The sequence below is a fragment of the Mesoplodon mirus genome, assembly GCF_964341445.2.
Source record: "Mesoplodon mirus genome assembly, chromosome: 5".
NCBI classification, from domain to species: domain Eukaryota; kingdom Metazoa; phylum Chordata; class Mammalia; order Artiodactyla; family Ziphiidae; genus Mesoplodon; species Mesoplodon mirus.
In genome coordinates this window covers 184,495,039-184,519,219 of record NC_138980.1, presented here as the reverse complement: position 1 = coordinate 184,519,219, position 24,181 = coordinate 184,495,039, and the positions used below count along the sequence as shown (strand labels likewise).

The window sequence follows — 24,181 nt, the reverse complement described above, 5'->3', positions numbered from 1 at the left end:
ACCCCGTCCCCCATCTGTTCCCACCCCATCCACACTGCCCCCACCCCAAGAAAAGTGAAGCAATGTCCGCACTGCAAGGAGATTGAAGACTAAATTATCCTCCAAGAACCAGACAGTGGAAAGAAGACATCTACGGTGGTGAAAATGCGAGCTTCCAGGACACAGAGTCCTACAGGTGTCCCGGAAGAAGGAACAATGACATCACCTATGACATGATGTAACTGGCATTTATCAAGTTCAAGTGCTGAGTCTTCTGTCCTGAGATGGACCAGCCAGCCTGTCACTGAAGGTGAGACAGAGCAAGCCCCCAGGAGGCTTGGAGACTCAAGCGCACCCACTCACCTTTTCCCAGAGGTCTTCTGAAAAGATTTACTCCATCAGACCTGAGAGTCACCCTGACACCCCGGGCACTTCAAGTTCAGAATGCAGGGCCGAGCGGGTGGGTCTTCAGTGAAAGCCGGAGCCCACGGCGCTGGCCGTGCGGACACCCGCCAGCCCGTCAGCAGGCCCGCCATGTGGTGGCGCGAGGTGGCGCCCGGGCCCCCCCGACCCTGACCCAGGGCCCCCTGCACACACACCTGGCAACCGTGGCCTAAGTCCTTCCTCTCCAGGACCTGCGCTGGGACGTCGGGATCAGCTGGGTTGTTCCGACCAAGAGGACCTGGGGGAGGAGAGAGCTGATGGGGTGGAGGGGCCGCGGCCCACGCTCGTCCCGCGTCTCTCCTCGTGAGCCGCGCCCTGCGGCCTGAGCCCCGCCTCCCCGCGCGGCCGAGGGGACACGCGGGGTGACGAGGGCCACGCAGGGCTGCGAGCGCGCGTCATCCGTGGGACGTTCACGCGGGGCCGGGCCCTCTGCCCCGAGACGGGACTGTCCCCACCTTCTTGTCAGGCTCCACCTGTGAGCCCCGCCTCCCACACCTCCGTGCGGCTCGCCAGGCCCCGCGGCGCCCTGTCCGGGGCTCCCTCCGCTTTACTGGGGCTGCTGGTTGGTGCCTTGGCGCTTGTGGGTCAACACTGCCCCGTGAGGGTCTGCCCACCAGCTCCTTTAAAACGCCCCCTTTGCTGCAAACCAGTGGCCGGTGTGGTCTGGACCCGGGAGACACTTTGGAAAGGGCCATCTGCCCACTTCCTGGCGGGCACGAGGCAGGTGTGTTAGGAAAGGTGAGTCGGGGCCAAAGCTGGGGTGGCGGGGGTGCGGGCCCGGGTGGGAGGGAGGCGGGCCTGGAGCCTCCGCGGCCGCCCCGCCCCGCCCCGGGTCCGAGTTCTGCCTGCAAGCACAGGAATGTAACGAAGTGTGAGGCGGTGGGGGACTGGGCGACGGGAGGAGGCCCCGCCGGCTACTTGCCCCCCTGCACCTTCTGGTCGTAGGTGCCCGCATGCTTGTAGCCCGGCACGTAGCCCGACTCGTCCACCAGGTCCACGCGGCCCGCCCTGCCCTTGCCCCTGCCCGACGGGTCGAAGCGCTCCTTGTGGGAGCCCGTGAACTTGGTGGTATCCGTGAGCCGCGACACGGTGGGCGAGGAGATGGCTTTCTGCAAGAGAGCGGGGAACGAGGTCAGGGAAGCCGCCAGGGCGAGTCCAGCCCAGGGGCCCAGACCGTGGACGGGGGCCGCCGGTGCCCGGGAGCCACGCTTCTGCCTCCTTCCCGAGACCCGCGCACCGAACTCACCGTCACCCCCGAGATGATGGGGGCCTTGCCCTCGATGAGCCTGTGCACCTCCCGGACGGCCTCTTCTCCGCTCTTGTCTTTGAATCTCTTCTTGGCCAGCTCCTCCAGTGCTTCCTTGAACTGCTCGAATGAGATGGTCCTGCAGGACTTGCCCCTGCAGGGAGAGGGGGCTCAGGGGGCGCCCACCGGGCCCAGGCACCCCCACGGGGAGGAGGCGCTGAGCAGTCACTGGGCTGGGACCCGCACCCCACCCAGGGCCTCGGTGACATCAGGGGACCCCTCACCCCACCTCTTTCCCACAGCCCAGAGCGAGTCTTCCATTAAAACACAGAACGTGCCCTGCCCCGCCCTGGTCTGCGGCGTTACACCCAATAGTCGGCTGCCGTCGGCAATGGCAGCAAATACAAATCGTCCTGGAGTGAAGTTGACAGGAAGCACGTCCTTCATGAACGACTGGACACCAACACATCCTGGTCTGGTGCTAAAGTGGGCGAGCATGTCGCCTTCATCAGAGGGAAAGGGTGAAAAGCACGTCAGATCCCACGGCACAAGGCAGCTGCAGTCCTGGCTGGGGCCACCGGCCTGCGCGGGGTCGCCAGGGGGTGGGGGGCACGGTCCCCACTCGGGGACAGGATTGGGGGCCGCCTCCCCATGGCCAGGGCCTGACCAGCACTGGGCGCGCTGGGGCACAGCCGGGACCCGGGAGCAGCTCCTCATCCGGAGGCATCCCACGGCCGCCCGGGATCTGGTAGGTCATTCTCGCAATTTCTTTCTCCTCCCTCCCTCCCTTTTTGGCTGCGTTGCTTCGCGCGGGCTTTCTCTAGTTGCGGTGGCGAGCGGGGACTACTCTTGGTTGAGGTGCGTGGGCTTCTCACTGCAGTGGCCTCCCCCATTGTGGAGCACGGGCTCCAGGCGCGCAGGCTCAGTAGTTGTGGCGCACAGGCCCAGCTGCTCCGCGGCATGTGGGATCTTCCCAGACCAGGGCTCGAACCCATGTCCCCCGCATCGGCAGGCGGATTCCCAACCACTGCGCCACCAGGGAAGTCCATTCTCGCAATTTCAAAATGGCTCTAGACTGGCTCTTGGTCTCTATGAGTTTTAACTGAAAAGCACTTATGCCACCTTGGATCTTCCCCAGCGAATCCATCCGGTGAGGTTCTCAATGTTCTACAGTAAGAGGAGTGGGGGGAGGTGCCCCGGGGACCAACAGAAAGGCTGCCTGCAGAAGCCAAGGGCTCGAGACAGCGCAGCTGACGGCACCCAGGGGACCGGCTGGAGAGGGGAGGGCAGAGTGGGAGGGGGCTGCCCCCACGTCAGCACCGGCCGCAAAGCCACAGGCACGGCCGCAGAGCGGCCGCAGGACAGTCAGAAACAGGCCACATGTAAGGGTTTTTGACAAGGTTGCAAAAGCCAGTGAATGGAGGTGGAACTGTCCTTTCAGCGGCTGGAGGCTGCGCACAGAGGAGAGGGCCTGGCCTGTGCCCCACGCCGTCTACAAGTTTAACTCAACTGGACCACAGTCCTGCATTTATCACAGACCCCGAACCATCCAGCTTCTGGATAAGCATCCAAATGAAACTCTTCGTGACCTTGGCTTAGGCAAAGATTTTCTCAGGAATGACCCCCCAAAAACAGTCCATAAAAGAAAAACAATGAATTGGACTTGACCAAAAATTTTAAAACCATGCTCTTCAAGAGATACTGTTAAGAGAAGTAAAAGACAAGCCACAGATGGAGAAAATCTGATAAAGGACTTGTATCTGAAACACACAAAGAACTCTTATACCTCAACAACAAGAAAAAACCCAATGTAAAAAGTTGGGCAGGGCTTCCCTGGTGGCGCAGTGGTTGAGAGTCCGCCTGCCGATGCAGGGGACACGGGTTCGTGCCCCGGTCCAGGAAGATCCCACATGCCGCGGAGCGGCTGGGCCCGTGAGCCATGGTCGCTGGGCCTGCGCGTCCGGAGCCCGTGCTCCGCAACGGGAGAGGCCACAACAGTGAGAGGCCCACGTACCGCAAGAAAGAGAAAAAAAAAAAGTTGGGCAAATATTTGAACCGGACACTTTGTCAAAGACCTACAAGTGCAAACCAGCCCGTGAAGGACGCTCCACGTCACTGGGCACCAGGGAAATCAGGTTAAACCGGGATGCGGCCCTGCCACACACCCACTGGGACAGCGGAAGTAAGTAAACCAGATAAAAGGACACCACGGTGTGGAAGGGTGCAGGCGGCAGCAACCCCCAGAAGGTGGGCCGGCAGCCCATGCACAGCCCCTGACCCCTCCTGGGTCTCACTCGCACGTAAACCTGTGTGTATCACTCTCCTATTCGTGGTTCTGTTCAGTCACCAGAACTCCAACAGCCCAGCGGTAAGCGATAAACATGCCTCAGGACGTCCCCTGCGCATGCCGGGACTCACAGGCACTTGACACGTGAGTCTGAGGACACGGGACGTGCTGACCGGCCACCCCGGGGTCGGGGAGACAGTGGAGGGAGGACACAGCCGCAGGGGCCACGGGGAGGACGACCAAGTCGTGCCGCCAGCGAGGCCATGTGGGCGGGTGGGGAGCGGAGCCCGAGAGGCCTGGACGGCTGTCGGGAGGGGCACCTGGACCGCAGGCCTCATCAGAGCCCCCGTGTCCGGCGGTGGGTTCCACCCCTCAAAGCCTGGCTGCGACACCACAGCGGCTCTGAGGTCCGTGGGCCGGGCTGGGGGGATCCCTTGGCCCAGCTGTCCCGGGCAGCGTGGTCCTGGCCTTGTTGGGGCGGGGAACCTGCCATCCCTGCTGGTCGCTGACCCACGACGGTCGTGGGGCCCCACTTGTTTGTCCTGGGTTGTCCAAGGCGCTCCTGTCTCTATTCACGGACGCCAGGCCTGCCTGCCAGCCTGGTGACCGGCCGCTGGGGCACCAGGCACCACCAGTGTGAGTCACTCGGGCTGGGGGCGGGGCATGGCCGACGGGGCCTCCGTCAGAGGCCGCATTCAGATCGAGTGGACGTGCGGGCCCAGGGCGCTGACCTGCCTGCTCCACCTGGCGGGGCCGGGTGTCCCCACATGTCCCCACCGTGACCGCCAGACAGGGTCTCAGAGCCTGGTCTGGGCTGGCAGGGAGCTTTCCCCAGGGGGCCCCGCGGCCCCCGCTGGGAACAGTCCCTGGGGAGTTCTCGAATGACACTGCCAGCCTCTTCCCTGGAGACACGTGATCACTTTACACGGCTCCGCACACACAGGGAGCCTGTTCTCCCGAGTGCACAGAACCGGAGAGGGTCCCCCCACCAAACCCCCTCCTCCCGGCTCAGCACTGGGGCCAACCAGTGCCCTGCTCAGAAGGCCGTTGTTCTGCTGGAAAGCTGGTCCAGCAGTAATGGGGTCACTGGTCACACACGAGGCCCCATGGGTTGTGCTTCCCAGGCCCTGTGTCCCCAGACCTCCAGGCCAAACGCAGGGCAGGCAGAGGGCTGAGCCCGGCCACTCCCGAAGGTCACCAGGGACACTCGGTGGCCAGGGATCTGGGCGGGGGGGGGGGGCAGCACAGCCCTCCGAGGACAGAGGTCTGTGTCTCCAGGGCCAGCGTCATGAAGGCCGCTGGACTTTGGCTAACATGTCCTAGGACGGAGCAAGGGGCCCCCTCTGGACCACAGATAACATGCCACTTGGGGGCTGGAGAAAGCCGACTCCCAGGCTCCCCTGAGCAGCAGAAGCTGGGACCTGGGTGACCCGTCCAGAGAGCAGGAAGTGGGGTCTGGAGGGGGAGGCTAAGGCACCAACGAGGGCCAGAGGAGGGAGCCCCCGGGATATTCCCATCAGACCCTGGGCCAGCGGGGCTGTGCGGGTGGCCACGGGAGCGCTGTCTGGAGGACCTGGATGCAGGGTGAGGATGCAGTGTGATGTGGCAGCTGCCCACACGTCTGGTACCAGGCCTTGGGAGCGGGCAGATGCCAGCCCCCTGCTCCTGGGCCCCAGGGACCACGCTGCTGGCAACCTGGAAGGAGGCTGCTCACACCCAGGTCTGGCGGCCTCCAGGCCGGCCGCCTGAAGGGCACCTGTGACCCCGACAGTCAGCTGCCCCCCAAGCAGGGAAGAGCATCCTAAGTTCCTCCCGACCTCGCGAGGGCCTAACGCAGGCTGGAGGCTCAGGGACGGGTTCTGGGGACAGATGCACCTGAGGTCGTTGAAACCACTTCTGGATGTTTGGGGAAGGTCATCAAAAGGCCTGTGTGCACTGGCGTCCAACACCAATATCAGCGGTTTGAGGAGCCAGCATGGACGGACTTGCCCGATTCCTGCCCCCACAAGCCTTGGCCCTCTGTAGACACGCCAGGCAGGCCCCAAGGAGGCCAGGGCAGAAGCTGCTGGATGCCCTGCACAGCCTCGGGCGGCCAGGAGAGGCCCCCGCGGAGGACACTGTGAGACCCCCAACGCCACAGCTGGAAGCACGTGCTGGGGTCAGGGCCCCGAATGCCGCAGCCTCACCCACCAGCCTGCAGGGAGGGGCAGGGCAGGGCAGGGCAGGGCAGGCCCGGGCGCCAGGCACCGAGCAGGCGCTGGGCCCCGCTGGCGTGTCTGGGACTGCACAGCGCACCCGGCTCTGCCCTGCCCACCGCTCCCGCAGGCATCCCGCGTGGCCTGGGTCTCTGCACCAATGCGCCAAGCTCTGCGCTTCAGACGGTTCCCTCCGCAGCCCGTGCAGCAAGAATGGGCCGCGTCCCCCGCCCCGGCGTGCGTCCTCCTAACCTGCAGCCCAGACAGGGCTCCAGAGTCACGGGCAACGCCACCGTTGGCCAGAAAGCCGGCGAGTGGGGGCCAGGAAGGGCCAGCAGAGCCGCCATCCGCCTCCCCGGCCTTCCCACCTGGGCACACACGCAGGGGACCCTGCGGCCCACGGGCCCCCGGCGGGACTGTTGGGGTGACACTCGTGCTTATGGGAACGGGGTCCTGAGTTAATTCCTTCCGCCCTGGGGCTGGGGGGTGGGGGGGGCGGGCACGGGGCCGGGGGAAGCCCTGGTCCCGGAGACGGCAGTCTTCAGTCGAGGCCTGGGGAAGAGCTGCAAGAACCGTGTTTAAAACTTAACACATAGCAACATCCAAACAAACAAGCGCTGCCATGACGACCGGCCTAAACAGAGGCTGCAGATACCGGGCTGGCGGCAGGGCTGCAGAGTCATGGCAACCGCCCCAAACAGAAACAGCCATCGGCAGTCAGCGACCCGTGTGGTTCCGCGCCCACGGCTCCCGCGAGCTGCGGCGCTTCTGCCACGGCTGCCACCTGGAGCGGCCGCGGTCCCACGACCCGCACGCCGGGACGCGCGCGTCCCCACCGCGCCCCACACTCCTCAGACCTGGTCCCCCAGGTGTGGCTCCCAGCCTGTCCTGCAGGACCCCACGACCCGACTCAGGGCACCACCCCCCCAGGACCCCCCAGGGAGCACTGTCTCCCTCTCCGTTCCCAAGGGCAAGGTCCCCCGCTGCACAGCTGGGAGGTCTGGGGGACCCTCCCCCAGAACAGGCTCTCCCAAGTGGGACACAGGTCACAGGGACCCCACAGGGAGTTCAGGTCCAGGAGGGCAGAGGGGGAGTAGCCACAGACTGGTCTTGACCGTGTCTTGACCACGACCCCTCGCCGGACCGGGGCTGCAGCCGCCCACTTCCCGCGACGAGCCGAGGCAGAGACCCTGGGGCCCAGAGCAGCCAGGCTCTGAGGTGGGGCCCCCGCAGTGCCTGGGCGCCAGGGGCCAAGCCTCCTCCCTGAGTGTCTGAGCAGTGTCCTGCCCTCCAGAGCGGGACGGGGACCAGATGGGGCTCCCTTTCCCAGGGGGCACAAGGGCCCGTGTGCCTCCACTGCCCGTGCCTCCTGCACACGCGGTCTCCAAGGCCTGTCCAGGGCATCTGTCCTCCGGGTGAGCCGTGACCAGCAGAGTGGAGACCTGAGTTCTACACGTGTGGGCATGCACGTGCGCGTGTGTGCGTGTCTGTGTGATGCCTCGGAGATGCTGTTGCTGTCCTCAAGGTGTGGTCCCCGGGTGTGAAGGGCGGGAGAAGGGGGAGGGGGCCTATCGACGCCCGGACCACATGCCCGAGCCCGTGTGCACACGCGTGCAGACACACACACGGACAAGCACACGGCGCCCACCGTTCGTCATCCCCGCTCTTCTTCACACGCGAACGTCCCCCAGAGCTGAGGGGAGCGGCGCCACAGACGCCCACCTCCCGGACTCGTGCCCCCGGCCCCCAGCAGCCCCCCACGGGCCGGGCTCTGCCACTTGAGACCCCTCAGGCTGCGGCAGGCGGCTGCGGCACGTCCCTGACCTGGGCTCCCGGCCCCACTGGGGCCTGTTCTGGTTCAAACTCCCGGGCATCTTCTTCCGGGCAGGGAGAGTGTCCTGAGGCGTCGCCCTCCTGGCCGCCCGAGAGAACGCAGAGCCCCGCTCCCACCCCCCTGGTCCCAGGCGCACACGTACTTGATCTTGCTGAAGACGATGTCCACATCGGTGACGGTCACGTTCCTGCCGTCGATCACCTGGCAGTCCCTGCACAGCTTGGACCAGTTCTTGCCATGCATCTCCTTCCCGGTGGCCCTGGTGTCCCCGTGCACCGCAAACCTCCGGAAGGCCTCCTCCAGGGCGCTGAGCTCCGGGCCCGCGGCGGCCGCGCCCTCGCTGGCGCCCTCCGACTCCAGTGACAGCCTCTTGGCTGTCCTGTCCTTTGCGGGGTCCCCTGGGGACTTGGGGGGCGTCTTGTTGGCGGGCTTGGGGGGCTTGGGCCTGCTGTCAGCCATGCTACTGGGAGGAAGCAACAAGAGGTCACCTGCTTTTGCGGGCAGATGCCCAAGGCCCCCGCTGCCCGCGGACAGGGGCTGTGGCCCGCCAGCAACTGTGCGACCCCGGGACAAAGTGTCCATCTGCTGCAGAACACGGCGAGGCCCCTCCAGCCCTGGCGCCCTGGCCGCCAAGTCCCCGACAGTCAAAGCCTCCAGCACGGTGGGGCACGAGCCAGCCTCCTGGGGGACTCAGGACCCTCCTGCTCTGGGGGCTCCCTGAGTGACACCTTCCCGGGCATCAGTGGGGTGACACCATCCTCGGGGAAGGGATCCAGAACCGGTCACGCTGCTGCGCCCACCTCAGGGCCCAGTCTGCTGACTAGGGTCCAGCGGGCCGAACAGACCGCTAGTAGAAGAGGGAAGCCCCAGGCGAGAGCAGGGGTCTGTGGAGACTCCGAGGGCCGAGCGGGGCTGCGGCCTGCGCCCAGGGTAGGGGGGGCTCACGTTGGGGGGTGGCTGATGGCGTCAGGAGCCCAGTGAATGCCCAAAGCTGGGCCCGGGTCCCCATGGGGCTGAGAAGACACCTCCACCTCCAGCAGCTCTGGGGAGCCGGGAGCTCAGCACCAATGCCCACCCCCAGAGTCACGGCTAGTGGTCAGCGGGGGGCAGTAGGCAACCTGGCATTGTGGGGGTCCCGAGCAGGGCCCTGCTGAACTCAGGACCTACAAGTTCCCCAAACAGAAAAGGCAGTGCAGCTCAAGAAGGCACAGTGGCTGGTGAGGATGGTCCAGGACACCAGGGGCTCAGGGCAGGGTGGACATGACTGGGGATGTGGTGATGAGCCCCAGGACCCAGCTCTCCGTCCTGGGCTCCACGTTTGTAGCTTAATAAAGTAACTTGAAAATTACTTTAACAAAACTAACAGGAGTGAGACCCTACATGCAGATGGGAAGCTCTCCAAGGTGACTTCCTGCTGTGGGGAGAAGCAGGACGGTGCGGGGAGCAGAAACGACACAGCCGGTGTTGGAGCCATCGAGGACAAATGGCATCCACGTGTGGGCTGCGCCCCGTGGCCAGGCGTCGCTGTGGCCGGCCGTGGACGTGGCAAACAGGAGGCCCGGCTCCCTCCACGTGAGGCTTGTCAGCCGCTGGTCCACGGGGTGGGGCCCGGGCCAGGGGTAGGAGGAACGGGGGTGGGCAGGTGAGGTGGAGAGAACACTGTGTGAGTGTCCCCTGGCCAGGCCCTGCTGAGGCACGGCTGACCCCGCGGGCTCCGGAGCTGGGAGCTGATGAGGGTTCACGGTGGGTGTGGGGATGGACGGCATGACCGGATTTGCATTTTCAAATGAGGGTGTGGAGAGGGCAAGGCAGCTGCCAGGTGGACTCACAGACCAGAGTGGAAGGAGATGCAGGACGAGCGGACCTGGGGAAGCCGGCCCCAGAGTGTCCACCAGGCTCCAGGGACCACCCACCATGGGGGCCCAGCTGTCTTCAGACACCACGTGACCCCCTGGCCCACCAGCCCCTCACAGGCTGTCCGCGCCCCAAAAAGGTGCCACAAGGCCTGTGTCTCCAGAATGATTCTCCCGGGCAACGCCCTTAAGACGTGACTATCTGAAGCAAAACCTGTAGAAAAGGTGACCCAGGACAGACCCTTATCTGCCACAGTCACAGCTTCTGCGTGACATCAGCACACAGTGCCCCCAGCCAGGAGGGCTGGGAATCCATGTTAGCAATGTGCCTGCAACAGGACCAGGTGTGCCTGTGAGATGGGCCAGGTGTGCATGTGAGCTGAGCCAGGTGTGCCTGTGAGATGGGGCAGGTGTGCCTGTGAGATGGGCCAGGTGTGCCAGTGAGCTGGGCCAGGTGTGCCTGTGAGCTGGGCCAGGTGTGCCTGTGAGCTGAGCCAGGTGTGCCTGTGAGATGGGGCAGGTGTGCCTGTGAGCTGTGCCAGGTGTGCCTGTGAGCTGAGCCAGGTGTGCCTGTGAGCTGTGCCAGGTGTGCCTGTGAGCTGAGCCAGGTGTGCCTGTGAGATGGGGCAGGTGTGCATGTGAGCTGTGCCAGGTGTGCCTGTGAGCTGAGCCAGGTGTGCCTGTGAGATGGAGCAGGTGTGTACGTGAGCTGAGCCAGGTTGACTGTGAGCTGGGCCAGGTGTGCCTGTGAGCTGGGCCAGGTGTGCCTTTGAGATGGGCCAGGTGTGCATGTGAGATGGGCCAGGTGTGCCTGTGAGCTGGGCCAGGTGTGCCGGTGGGCTGGGCCAGGTATGCCTTTGAGATGGGCCAGGTGTGCATGTGAGATGGGCCAGGTGTGTCTGTGAGCTGGGCCAGGTGTGCCTGTGAGATGGGCCAGGTGTGTACGTGAGCTGAGCCAGGTGTGCCTGTGAGCTGGGCCAGGTGTGCCTGTGAGCTGGGCCAGGTGTGCCTTTGAGATGGGCCAGGTGTGCATGTGAGATGGGCCAGGTGTGCCTGTGAGCAGGGCCAGGTGTGCCGGTGGGCTGGGCCAGGTATGCCTTTGAGATGGGCCAGGTGTGCATGTGAGATGGGCCAGGTGTGTCTGTGAGCTGGGCCAGGTGTGCCTGTGAGATGGGCCAGGTGTGTCTGTGAGCTGAGCCAGGTGTGCCTGTGAGATGGGCCAGGTGTGTCTGTGAGCTGAGCCAGGTGTGCATGTGAGCTGAGCCAGGTGTGCCTGTGAGCAGGGCCAGGTGTGCATGTGAGCTGGGCCAGGTGTGCCTGTGAGATGGGCCAGGTGTGTCTGTGAGCTGAGCCAGGTGTGCATGTGAGCTGAGCCAGGTGTGCATGTGAGCAGGGCCAGGTGTGCATGTGAGCTGAGCCACGTGTAAATGTGAGCTGGGCCAGGTGTGCATGTGAGCAGGGCCAGGTGTGCATGTGAGCTGAGCCAGGTGTGCATGTGAGCTGAGCCACGTGTAAATGTGAGCTGGGCCAGGTGTGCATGTGAGCAGGGCCAAGGGTGCATGTGAGTTGAGCCAGGTGTGCATGTGAGCTGAGCCAGGTGTGCATGTGAGCTGAGCCAGGTGTAAATGTGAGCTGGGCCAGGTGTGCATGTGAGCTGGGCCAGGTGTGCATGTGAGCAGGGCCACGTGTAAATGTGAGCTGGGCCACGTGTGCATGTGAGCTGGGCCAGGTGTGCATGTGAGCTGGGCCAGGTGTGCATGTGAGCTGAGCCAGGTGTGCATGTGAGCTGGGCCAGGTGTGCATGTGAGCAGGGCCACGTGTAAATGTGAGCTGGGCCACGTGTGCATGTGAGCTGGGCCAGGTGTGCATGTGAGCTGAGCCACGTGTAAATGTGAGCTGGGGCAGGTGTGCCTGTGAGCTGGGCCACGTGTGCATGTGAGCAGGGCCAAGTGTGCATGTGAGCTGAGCCAGGTGTGCATGTGAGCTGGGCCACGTGTAAATGTGAGCTGGGCCAGGTGTGCATGTGAGCTGAGCCACGTGTGCATGTGAGCTGGGCCAGGTGTGCATGTGAGCTGGGCCACGTGTACATGTGAGCTGGGCCAGGTGTGCCTGTGAGCTGGGCCACGTGTGCATGTGAGCTGGGCCACGTGTAAATGTGAGCAGGGCCAAGTGTGCATGTGAGCTGGGCCAGGTGTGCATGTGAGCTGGGCCACGTGTACATGTGAGCTGGGCCACGTGTGCCTGTGAGCTGGGCCACGTGTGCATGTGAGCAGGGCCACGTGTAAATGTGAGCTGGGCCAGGTGTGCATGTGAGCTGGGCCAAGTGTGCATGTGAGCTGGGCCAGGTGTGCATGTGAGCTGGGCCACGTGTGCATGTGAGCTGGGGCACGTGTGCATGTGAGCTGGGCCAAGTGTGCATGTGAGCTGGGCCAGGTGTGCATGTGAGCTGGGCCACGTGTGCATGTGAGCTGGGCCACGTGTGCATGTGAGCTGAGCCAGGTGTGCATGTGAGCTGGGCCAAGTGTGCATGTGAGCTGAGCCAGGTGTGCATGTGAGCTGGGCCAGGTGTGCATGTGAGCTGGGCCAAGTGTGCATGTGAGCTGGGCCAGGTGTGCATGTGAGCTGGGCCAGGTGTACATGTGAGCTGAGCCACGTGTGCATGTGAGCTGAGCCACGTGTGCATGTGAGCTGGGCCAGGTGTGCATGTGAGCTGGGCCACGTGTGCATGTGAGCTGGGCCACGTGTGCATGTGAGCTGAGCCAGGTGTGCATGTGAGCTGGGCCACGTGTGCCTGTGAGCTGGGCCACGTGTGCATGTGAGCTGGGCCACGTGTGCATGTGAGCTGGGCCACGTGTTGTTTTAAAGGCAACAGCAGCTCCGCCTCCCCTGGCTCCCCCTCCTCGAGCAGAACACAGGTGTGCACTGAGACCACAGGTGGAGTGTGTGTTCCTGCTCCCGCAGGTGTGAACGCACCTCCACCCCCGGGCCCCCCAGACCAACTCTCAGCCTCTCGTTCCCAATGCCCCTCCTCACGCTGCCCATATGTACACCCTACCTGCAGGCACTTCCTGCATCGGACCAGGCCTCAAGCATCTTGCCCCTTGGGATCCAGGTGCCTTCCAGCCCCCGGGGCCCATTCCACCTCCCTGGTCCTCTGGGCCCGAAGCCCCAGGCGGGTGTTGAGTGCACCAGGATGGCCAAGGCTCGCTGGAGGGCGGCCTGGGAAAGCTGCCGGCCCTCGGGTGGGGGGTCTGGGGGGGCGTGCTTCTGGGGGCAGGATGCGGGCCAGGGGATGCGCATGTCTGGGGGCTGGGACCCGCACAGGGGACTCCCCGCCTCCCAGGCCCTGCGGGGGCGCTGCTCAGGCCTCAGGCCCCGTCCCGCCGGCCTCCTTGACGCCAAACCTCCCGGAACTCGGAACCCGGCTCCACCTCACGCCGAGCGAGCTGGGCCGGCGGGAAACTGACCCGGGGGAAACTCGGGTCACGGCGCCCGAACCCCACCACGGGCTCTGCCGGGTCACCGGGCATCGCACCCCAAGTCCGGAACCTCCCCGCAACACATCAGCCCCACTGGCGAGCCCCCTACTTGAAGGGTCGGAGAGCCGGGGGATCCAGAGGCCTCAGCGCTCTGTGGCCGCCGGGATGCCCTGGGGGTGTCGCTGACGACGCGCTAGAGCTCGACTGGGGTTCTTGTCCCCGACCTCGTCCTAGAGGCTGCTCGGGACCGGGAGACCGGCCCGCAGGTGGGAAAGGGCTCCCGGGACAGCGGACGCCAGAAGGAACCTTCTGGAGGCACGAGCCGCGGTGGGAGCCCTGGGCTCTCGAGCTCCTGGTCCTCGGCCCCGTCGGCCCACCCCACGTGCCACCCTCCTGCGTTCTCAGGGCCGGCGTGGTGCCAGCACCCTCCAGATGTCTACAGCAAGCCGGGCCCAGGGGCGGCACCCTCCACCAGGGCCGACAGCCCAAGTCCCTGGGCCGTGGCTGCGCCCGCTGATGTGCCCCCGAGGCCCGGGGTCCAGCTGAGACCCCGCTTCTGCGCAAGAACCGCACGGGCCCTGGAAATGCCAGGTTCCCGAGCATCTGACAAACTAGCCCTCCTTGGACCTCGACGGAGCTCCTGACGCCCACCGGGCTGACAGTCTGCTGAGCGCACCTGACCTCGGCCGTGCAGGGGCCTGGGCACAGAACGCCCCTCGCCGGATGCCGCTGGACGCGCAGAGGCAACCCAGAGGCTCTGTGCCAAGTGCGGGAAGGAGAGGAGGAGAGAGTGCAGGGCAAGCAGGCGCCTCCCAGGGCAGCCCAGCCCCTTTGGACGGCTCAGCCCACCGGGCCCAGTCCCAGGACTGATGGCGCACGGAGGGGGCGAGGGAATAACAGCAGCAGCCCCCAAATAAGTCCCAAGTTGCTCTGGGGCCGCACAGGAGGCCAGGGCGCCTGGTCAGCTGGTCCCGGGGAGAACCTCCTTGACCCCTGCCGGGTGGGCGCGCTGTACCCGTGCAGCCAAGATGAGGTGGGCGGGTGAGGGTTAGGACAGAAAATGCAAAAGACCAAGCGGCCAGAAGCCGGGGGATGGATGCCGTCGCCTCCCCCTGCTCCCCTCTGTCCACCAGGGCTTAGGCCCCCAGGGTCGGGGTCCAGCTTCGCCCTCGGTGCAGCCCCTGGAAGAGGCACAGCCTCCGAGGGAACAGCCCGAGGGGAACAGAGGCGTCGGGGCTGCGCACCGTCTGGGCCGCCGGCCCGCAGCTCTGGCTCTTTCTTTCAGAGTCCACTGGAACACGACACAGCCCTTTGGCAACTGTCCACATTTTAGTCATAATACGGCCACCACAGCTCGGCTGCCCGACACTCGATGTGAATGACCACTCGTCCCAGGCAGCGGGGCCTCCCAGGCGGGCACAAAGCGGCCTCTGAGTGCCTGCCCCGCAGAGCAGACGGTCCCGGAGCCTCAGGCGTGGACGCAGCCCTGCCGGCTCGGCGCTGCCTTCCACGGTCCCTGCAGGGGCCCCGACAGCACGGGGCGAGCGGCCGCACCGTCCGAGCAGGATGCCACTCAGGTCCCGGGTCACATGCTTCAGGCCGTAGGCCTGGAAAGGCCCGTGGGGTTGGGACCTCCTGCACTGAGGCTAGGCCATCCCTCGGGGCAGCCTGGGAACCACAGTCACAGCCACACTGTCCCCTGCGCCCAAGTCAAACGCGGTTTCTCTGGGACGAGAGGGAAGAAGGTGGGTGGCTGAGCGGGCGCCTTCCTGGGGGCCGTGGCCATCTTGCGGGAGCCGCACCCGCGGACCTGGGGGCTCCTGCTGGTCGGGCTGGCGGGGGAGGGGACGGGGGCGGGGGGGGAGGAAGGGGCCAGGACAGGTTTGCCACCCCTGCCCCTCAGAAGAACTGATGCGGACAGCAGGAGCTTCTCTGGGTCACCACGAAGCTGGGGCTTTTTGGGGGACTCACTCCGTTGGGACCCCTTGGCCTCCCAGGAACCATGTCCTGGGCCTCAGTCCCCCGGTCCCAGAGCCGGTCTCTACTGTTTGTCAGCAAGTTTCTTACAAAATCCAAGAACACGGCATCTGCAGCCAACCTGCGGTCGGGCGGACCCTGTGCAGGGCACGTGTAGTGGGTGAATGGTGTTCCCGAGCCAGGTGTGTCCACGTCCTCGCAAGGTGGAGGAGCCTCGTTTGGAAGAAGGGTCTCTGCAGACGTCATCAAGCTAAGGATCTCGAGATGGGTCCACTCTGGACCAGGGTGGCCCTAAGTCCATTGACAGGTGTCCTTACAAGGGACGGAAGAGGAGACACACAGACAGAGAAGCCACGTGAAGACGGAGGCCAAGACGGGAGGGACGTCGCCACAAGCCCAGGGATGCCCGGAGCCCCGGGAGCTGGAAGAGGCAGGAGGGACCCTCCCTGGTGCCTCTGGAGGGAGCACGGCCCTGCGACACCTCAATCTCGGACTGGGAGTCCGGCCTCAGAACTGGGAGAGGACATATTTCTGTAGTTTTCAGTCAAAAGTCTGTGGTCCTTTGTCACAGCGGCCCCAGGACCCGCACACAGCAGGGACACCAGAAGGGGGTCCCTGCCCGGGAGAAAAGCGTCTGCAAAGGCCCAGAGGAGTGAAGCCTGGGCGGCGGCACAGAACCCAGGGGCGATAGCGGGCAGAGGCCCCTCCCCGCAGACGGGGTCCGGCCTCGAGTTGGCGTGCACGTGAGACCCTCAACAGGAAGTCTGTTAGCTCCAGGAACGTGGAGCTGCCCGCGGATGGCCTGGCCTCTCCCCGACGGCAGGCGCCCTGCGGTCACCACGTGCCCGCACGGCAGGTCCTGGGGCCAGGCCTCTCAGGCCGCCCGAGACCCCACGGAGCCCACAGCGTGGGGGGCAGGCCGGGGCCCGGGGAAGCCAACCGCAGGGCCAGGAAGAGCAGAGGGGCCTGCGGGGAAGGGCCGCTGCCTGGGTCTGACGGCTGGCAGGTGGGCGGCAGTGTCGCCTGCAGGCCGCAAAGCCTCTCCTGGCCCCAAGCAGCCGAAGAGGAGATCAGCCGGCGCAGGTGTGAAGCGCAAAGCTGGAGGCAGCCCGAGGGTCTCCGCAGTGGTCTGCAGCCCAGCCCTCACTCCCCACCCACCCCGTGCCAGACAGCTGGGAGGCTTCCCACCAACCACGGGGACTGAAAAGCCCCAGGCCCCCCACCCGGGAGGGCAGGGCACCCTGAACAGACCAGCCCTGCCCTGGGGGTGGGCGGACGGGCGCCTGGGAGTCAGGGGCGGTCAGGCCGGCTCCCCTCTACCCCCAGCGTGGATGCGGGGATCTGGAGCGCTGGTGCCCCAAACAGCGGCAGGACACACACAAGCACTCCTGAGGAGGAGACGACCGTTGGAGACGGAAAAACACAATATCCACATATGATGATAAAAAAAATAACCAGGCCCAAGAGGGGGAACAAGTGCCAAGAACTTGCAGAAACAACAGGAAGCAGAAACGACGAGAGGCTCCAGTTACTGGAGCTGGATCAGACATTGAGTTTAAAGTAACTACGTGCACCGTGTGCAGAGAAGAAATGGGCAGTGCGCGCCGTGTGCAAAGAAGAAAAAGAACAAGGTGAGGAATTCCAGCCAAGAATGGGGCCTGTAAGAATGCAGGTAGCAGATCTGAAAAAAGAACACCTTGGAAATTCTAACCGTAAAACAAACACACAATAACTAAAATTCAGAACTCAGTGGATGGGATTCACAGCAGAGCAGGTTAAAGAACTCGTGGATCAGAAATACCCAAAAGAAAACAGCTAGACATGGCGGAAACGTGTGTGTGTGCACACATGTACATACACATGTGCATGTGTATGGTGTACACACATAGGAAAATGGTATGTGGGTACACCATCATATGTGAGGTAAGCTGCCATCCAGGAAGTTAGGAAAAAAACCTCAGCAAATTAAGGACAAAGGTGTTAGAAACAATGAAGATAAAAGTACAAATTAATAAATTAGAAAACAAATCTATAATACAGAGGACCAACGACATCAAAACTTAATGCCTTGAAAACACTGATAAAATTGATAAATACTGGGGACGCTAATCAAGTAAAAAAAAGAGAAGGTCAAAATATCCCATATCAGATGGAAAATGAGGACATCCCTACAAGCTCGACAGATATTAAGGGATTAAAATATAATAAGAGAATATTATAAACAATTTTGGACCAACATGTTTGATAATTTAAATGAAACAGACAAATTCCTAAAAACAAAACAAAAGCCATTTTACCAAACAGTAACAAGAAGAAATATATTCTTATCATTGCTCTTGTATCTATTATTAATTCTTATAATTATTGAGGATTTGAATTCTTATTTAAAACCTCACAAAGAAAACCCCAGGCCTGGATGACTTTACCAGCAGATTCTTCCTTATACCGAAAGAAGAAATACTGTCAGTCTTACACAAATTCTTCCAGAGAAGAGTAAAAGATGAAACACCCCACCCGACTCAGTCTGGCTAAAATAATCCTGGTACCAAAACCTGATAAGGGCGTTACAAGAAAAGAAAAATGGATGCCAATCTCACTTACAAACACAGATACAAAAACCCTAAACAAAATATTAACAAACTGAATCCAGTAATAGATAAAAAGGATCAATACCTTACAATCAAGTTTGGTTTATGCCAGGAGTGCAAGGTTCATTTAACATTAACTTAATATAATTCACCACATAACACAACACAGAACCAAAATCATATTATCATCTTAATAAATGCAGCCAAAGCACTTGATGGATTTCAGCATTTATTCACCGTAAAAATTCTGAGCAAATTAGAAAAGGAAATAAATTCCTTAATTTGATAATGGGTACCTACAAAAAGCTACAAAATCATCACACTTTGAATATTGAAAAATTTTCCTTTCAAACTGGAGTAAGAGAAAGACGCTTGCCTATCACCACTTCTACTCACTGTGTCAGTGTGGTAAGATACGGAAAGGAAATAAATATATAAACGTAGAAAGGAAGAAATAAAACTGGCATTATTTGCAGTTTCTATGACTGTGTACACACAAAATCCAAAGGGATCCCAGGAAAACTATTAGAATCAATGTGAGTTTAGCAAGGTTTCTGGATACATGGTCAACATACAAAAATCTATTTCCATGTAGCAGCAAAACCAGACAATAAAAGGTATTTAGAAATATACCATTTAAAAAAAAGTGAGGAAATATGAATTACCTAGGAATACATTTAACAAAAGATGTGTAAGACCGTCCACACAGAGACTATGAAGCATTATTGAAAGAACAGTGATATTATGAACATGGGTTAAGTCTGAAATACAAAGAGGTCAATTGTCCCTAAATTCATCCACAGTTTTAATTTAATCCAAATAAAAATTCTAACACTTTTTATGTCTGGGTAGTGAGACAAGCTGACTGTAAAATATACACAAAAAGGCAAAAAACCATGAATTAACCAGCGATCTTGAAGGGAGAACAGGTGGAGGGTTTGCCCAGCGGTTTCGAGACTTGATGGAAAGTTCTGGAAATGAAGCCAGTGTGGTGTGTGGTCTTGGTACAAGGACAGAAAATAAACCACTGGGCAGAAGAGAGCCTCCAATCCACCCGCACAGGTGCAGAGACAGTGTGGACAACAAAGGAAAAGCGGGGAAGAAAACTTTTTCAACAAAAGGAGATGGGCTGACTGAACAGACACATGGAGAAAAATGGAAATTAATTCAGGTACAGATTGAAGCAGGAAAGGCAAAATCATTAAGCCTCAGGAAGGGGATGTTTGAGAGTATCTGATGTCCTGGGTGGGAAAGACTCTACACAGGACACAAAAACCACTAACCCTAAAGGAAAAGATTCTTAAATGGCACCAGATTAAAACTCAGAACTTCCATTCATCAGAAGATATCACTAAGGATTGAAAAGACAGCTGTGGGCAGAGAAGGTGTCTCTTACATGCAACACACATTGCTGTCTCCAGAATCTAGAAAGAACCCTGTGGATCAACCAGAAAAAGACAGCTCTAGAGAAACGGGCAAGGGACTCGAGGAGGCCCAGCACATCCAGACACCCAGTCACTGGCGGGGACGCCTGGCTTCGTTACCTTAGCCTGAAACGCAGGCTCTGGCACGCACCCTCCAGAAGGCCACCCGCCAAGAGGCCACTGCGCCCTGCCCACTGCCGGCGGCTGTGGAGCGCGGCCGTCAAGGGGCTTCAACTCCGGGGAGCCGCCGGTACCATCGGCTAAGACGGGGCGCCGAGGGCCCAGCAGAAACATTCGCACGTGTTCTCCGAGGAACACGCAGGGGGGCTCCAGGCAGCCACGCCAGAGAATGGAAATAACCCCAAGGCCCGTGGCCCACACAAGGGATCAGCGGACGGTGAGGGGCTCACGGAACGCAGCAGGCACCGGCTCCACGCGGTACTGCCCGAAACGCGCCAGCATCGCAGAGCACGTGCTGTGAGGCAGGAAGGTTAAACACTAAACCGGAGGGGGGGCGGGAAACAGGCGCAGGGAGTAAAACCACAGCAAAAGCAGAGTCCCTCCCCAGGAACGGGCTGGGGGGCAGCCACAACCCCTGGCAGGAGGAAGAAGGAGCGGCCCGGGACCTCTGGAGGCCTGGGGGCCGAGCAGCCAGCAGGGCCAGGGCCGGGCAGACGAGGCCCAGATGAGCTGCGGGAACCGCCTTCCCAGGAAGGCAGCTTGGTGCTGGGGGCTCCTCCCAGGCTCCGAGGCCCGTGGCCCCCCGCGCCCAGAGGCAGTGGGAGCGTGAGGCCTGAACGAGGCCCCCGGAGGATGCTGGCTTTTGTGACATTCCCGCTGGAGCGAGAGCTTCCCGGGGCTGACCTGGCCGGGCTCACCTGGCACCTGATGTCTGTTGAACAAATGGGTGCAACAGGGTTACAGGATGAGACCTTGGGACTGTGGCCCAAAGAGGGGAGATTGTGCTGGGACAACTGGACATGGGACATGCTGGGGACACAGGGGGACACACGGGGACACTGTTCTGTGGGACACAAGGCGATGGGCAGGAAAGGGCTCCAGGTGTTCTTAACTTTTAGGCTTGAAAAAAGGTAAGGGCCAGTCCTTCCTTTTCACAAATCTAATTAAGAAAAGGAAAAGTGGCCATGAATGTGCTCTCCCGAGGGTAAGCTCACACACACCCCCAGCTAATGGGGGGTCGCAGAAGACACTTGGGTTTGGTACCAAAGTCAGAACACCATCATTTCCTCACACCCTGTGAAAGACTTGTTACATTTCTTCACCAAGGAAGGTCCTACATTTGGACATTTAGACATTAAATTACAATTGAGCTTCACTGCACGTCACTGCACATCCCGTACAGTTAAAGGGGAAATCTGCAAGCGCAAAACAGTCTTGCTTCCCTGTCAGCAAACGAGATTTGGAGACAGCATGCCACGTCCCTGTGGGGAGCGGCCCTTCCCCCATATGCCCTTCTTGGGGGCTGCAGATCACAGAACCCGCACCCTCCCCTGTCACCCCAGCAGGGCCAATCAAAGCCATTTCCAGGAACTGCCATGTGGATGCCACTGAGGACGTTCCCCCTCTGAAGAGACTCTGCTGAGCTGGGACTTGTGGCGGGGATGCTGTGGACTGGGGGTGCCAAGCTTGGGGGTTCCATGGGTTGTGACACCATGGTTACCTCCCCACCCCAAGAGGGGGCTGGTCTCCCGAGGAGGGGCTGAAGAGCGGGGCGCCGGAGACCACGTCTGAGCCCCAGATGCCGCTGGGCACCCCCCAGGCAGCTCCCCACCTTCCTTCCCAGGAAACACCTGCTGCTCAAGCAGCAGGAGTTGGGCGTGTGTCGATTCTCCTGCCTAATCCCAGCATCCGCCTGGTCCAGGGTTTGGGGCTCAGGTGGCCTCTGCACAGTGCCCGGCACCCTCGGTCTGGGGTGGTTTCCAGATGGTGCCAGGCTGGGCCCAGGGCACAGACCTCCCGACCCAGGGAGGCCCTGATACTTCAAGGTGCAGTGGGGGCTGTGCCTCGTGGCCCCAGTGGCCCCGGATGGCGGCTCCTGTACGTGCTCCTCTGGCCTCACAGCAACATCACCAGCTATAAATAGCCCTGGCGCTAAGCCAGCAAGCCTCTCCCTGAGGAAGCTTCTAATTCTCAGCCTCTTCTGCAGGGAGCGGCTCCACTGCCCACCAGGGAGGGAAGCCACGAGGACGCAGCCCCAGAGGACAGTTTGGCTGCTCAAAGATTTCTCTTAATCCTCAATCAGTGACGAGTGATTTTAATTTTCTTCACGAAACTCTCCTGTGATTTGCACATTTCCCACAATGAGCATCTATAACCTTGTATACAGTTAAAACAGCTTATTTATTGCAACTTCAAAGGGTTCACGAAGATCAGCCAAACAACACCGAGGAGATAAGAATTCGGCCAACACAGCTCCCACTAATCTCCATCACTTCGTCATTCCAAAAAGATGGAGAAGAATTTTTTAATGTAGTACATAAATTAGGGTACCTTTCTGAGTCACAGATCCTTCTGGAAATCACGAAGGCCCCTTCCCCAGGAAAACACACATACCCTTGTGTGGCACGCATTCTGCAGATGCCCCCAGGCAATTCACCAGCACCCCCTTCCCCCATCACTCATCACTGAGCCCTGGGATTCCAACCACGTGGTGGGAACAGGGGCTGGTACCAGAGAAGGGGTCATGGAGTCCAGTTTAAGGCACTCGCAAGGCGCCTGTCCCATGGCCCCCGCCCCTCCCCCCATTTCCTGCCGGCTCCAAGCTCTCCCTCCCCAGGCCCATTGCTCCATCCCCGGATGTGGTCCTAGGGCACTTGGAGTTCAGGTCAGGGTTTACTGATCACCTCCTAGGCGGCAGGGGCTGGCCCAGGCCCTGGGGAGCACCCCCCCAGCGCACCCTCCCTGAGAGATTGGCCACGGGGAGTCCTGGGAGGTGGTGGCGGGGGGGGGCCGTGGGAGCTAGGTCTTTTATCGTTTATAAACGTCAGATGAATTAGCCAGTAAACACACAGACGGATGACAGCATAGCCAGCTTAGCCTAAAAGGTGTCCCATCATCAGAGCACAAAGCGCCTATCAAAACAGCAGTCACAGGGAGGGTTTTCTTCCCACCTCATTTCAAGGCTTCATTTACATAACTGAAACCGCAGAATAAAGGGTTTCTCTGGATCCTCCTTCAAGGGCGGGGCACTGGTCCCCAGGGGCGTGTGGAAAAAATACACTGGCAGCCAACCTCTTTATCTTGATTGCCGGGTTATGTGCCCACATGCGATAAGAAAACAGAACACCCCTCCGGGGATGCTTCTGGATTTGCAAAGTGTAGGCCTGACCCTCTCACCTGCACCGATATGGCGACGTTAATGCCGGACCGAGGGACGGCCGAGTTCTCGCCAAAGGATCACGTACATTCTCGGCCCCTGGACACAAACGGCCCTTTCTGTGGCCCTGGGGCTCCTTAAATTCGTGCTGTATGACAGTGGCTTCATTTCAAACCCTCTAAGCCCTAATGTCCCGCAGTCTCGCTGGCAGCCGCCACCCCAGGCCTGGGCATGTGAACGGTGTTTATGTAGCAGGACACGGAGAGGGAAGGGGCTGCGAGGGGAGTCCTCTATCGCGTTACGCACCGACACGAAGAAAGGCCGAGGAGCCTCATTTAGGGCCCAATTATAAACCTGCCCTTTGCATCGCCGGTCGCTCCAGCCCGCGCCCCCGCGTCCCCAAACCCGCGCCCGGACGCAGCCACGGGGGCCCGAGCGCCGCGCGGATAGCCGGCAGCTCCGGGGCGCGGGGCGCACGGACGCACTGGGCCTCGGGGAAGGGGCGCGGGCGGGCGCCGGGAATGGGTGGCGCGCCCCGGCCCGCAGGCGCAGGTGGCCCTGCGCGCCGCGCCCCGGGACGGAGCCCCGCTGCCCCTTACCTCGGAGATGCGGCGACTGCAACGGCGGCGCCTCCGCGACTCGCGCGCGAGCAACCCGGTACCCGGCCTGCGCTCGCGCCGCAGCTCCCAGCCCGCCGGCTCCGCCCCCGGCCTCAGGCCCGCCCCCAGACCCGCCGGCGCGCCCCCTGGCCCCCAGTTTCCGCGCCCGGTCCGCCCCACGCCCTGCCCTCCCCGCGCTCCTATTGGAGGACCCGTCCCAGGACCCGCCCCCAGCCCCCACTGGCCCCCTCTCGGACCCGCCCCCCAGGCCCGCCCCGCACTCTCTTGGCGGCTCCGCCCCGCCCCCTCCCTCCCGGGCTGCCAGGCGCACTGAGGCCGTCCGAGCGCGGACCCTGCCTTACAAGGCGGGTCGGCGCTGGCCCCAGGGCCACACGGCTCCGCGGGGCGGGGTGTCGCCCGTGCGGTCCCACCTGGCCCTCCGGGACCCCGGACGCGGGTCGACGGATGGGCGCGAGGACGGGCCTCCCGGCTGGGTCGGCTGGACGCTGGCCTCTCTGCGGAGACGCTCGGGCCAACGCTGGGGTCCGGGGTGACCGGGCTCGGGCCTCAAGGAGGGGAGCAGGGTGGGGCGGGGAGTGGGGCCGCCCCGCGAGAGTTTGGGGGACAGTGGGAGGGTGAGGCGAGCGCCTGGCTGGGGTGGGCCAGAGGCGGGGAGGCGGCTCCGTGCCGGGCCCTGGGCGCGGTGCGCAGCTGGGACGCCTTCCCGGGGGCGAGCGGCGGCGCCCCAACCCGGGCTCCGACTCCAGCTGGAGGCGGGCCATCTTCCTGCGTCCGACCGGGGCCTCCGCGGGTTACCTGGGTGAAAGCTGCAGACCTCAGAGCCTCTTCCAGGGTCTCTTCGTCTCTCTTCTCGGGACACCTGCTGCTTCCTCTCCACCAGGCCGGCTCTGCGCCAGGAGGGGTGGGTTCGGAGACAGG

The 24,181-nt window shown here is 61.8% G+C and overlaps 1 protein-coding gene across 6 annotated transcripts; it reads right to left on the bottom strand.

Moving 5' to 3' along the window:
- Positions 1-663: 663 nt before the first annotated feature.
- LOC309805234 (tubulin polymerization-promoting protein) lies at positions 664-24,171 on the bottom strand. 6 transcript variants are annotated; one of them, XM_082623161.1, is made up of 4 exons: positions 12,894-13,790; positions 8,128-8,448; positions 1,670-1,823; positions 664-1,532 (listed from the first exon to the last, which is right to left on the bottom strand). In XM_082623161.1, exons 1-4 carry the CDS (start codon positions 13,136-13,138, stop codon positions 1,338-1,340), a joined length of 915 nt encoding a protein of 304 aa, XP_082479287.1. In that variant the 5' UTR covers positions 13,139-13,790; the 3' UTR covers positions 664-1,337. The 6 variants fall into 6 exon arrangements, with proteins under 6 accessions (XP_082479287.1, XP_082479288.1, XP_082479291.1 ...); XM_082623162.1 differs by having other exon boundaries at positions 8,128-8,445; XM_082623165.1 differs by lacking the exon at positions 12,894-13,790 and adding an exon at positions 24,059-24,171 and having other exon boundaries at positions 668-1,532.
- Between the last annotated feature and the right edge of the window lie 10 nt (positions 24,172-24,181).

Excerpts from the sequence above, each read along its gene's own strand:
- LOC309805234 (XM_082623161.1), bottom strand. The coding sequence starts at position 13,138 with ATGCGCATCCCCTGGCCCGCATCCTGCCCCCAGAAGCACGCCCCCCCA. Across the intron at positions 8,449-12,893 it reads GATGCAGGAAGTGCCTGCAG|TAGCATGGCTGACAGCAGGC; the intron begins GTAGGGTGTACA and ends GCTTCCTCCCAG. Across the intron at positions 1,533-1,669 it reads CCATCATCTCGGGGGTGACG|AAAGCCATCTCCTCGCCCAC; the intron begins GTGAGTTCGGTG and ends GCTCTCTTGCAG.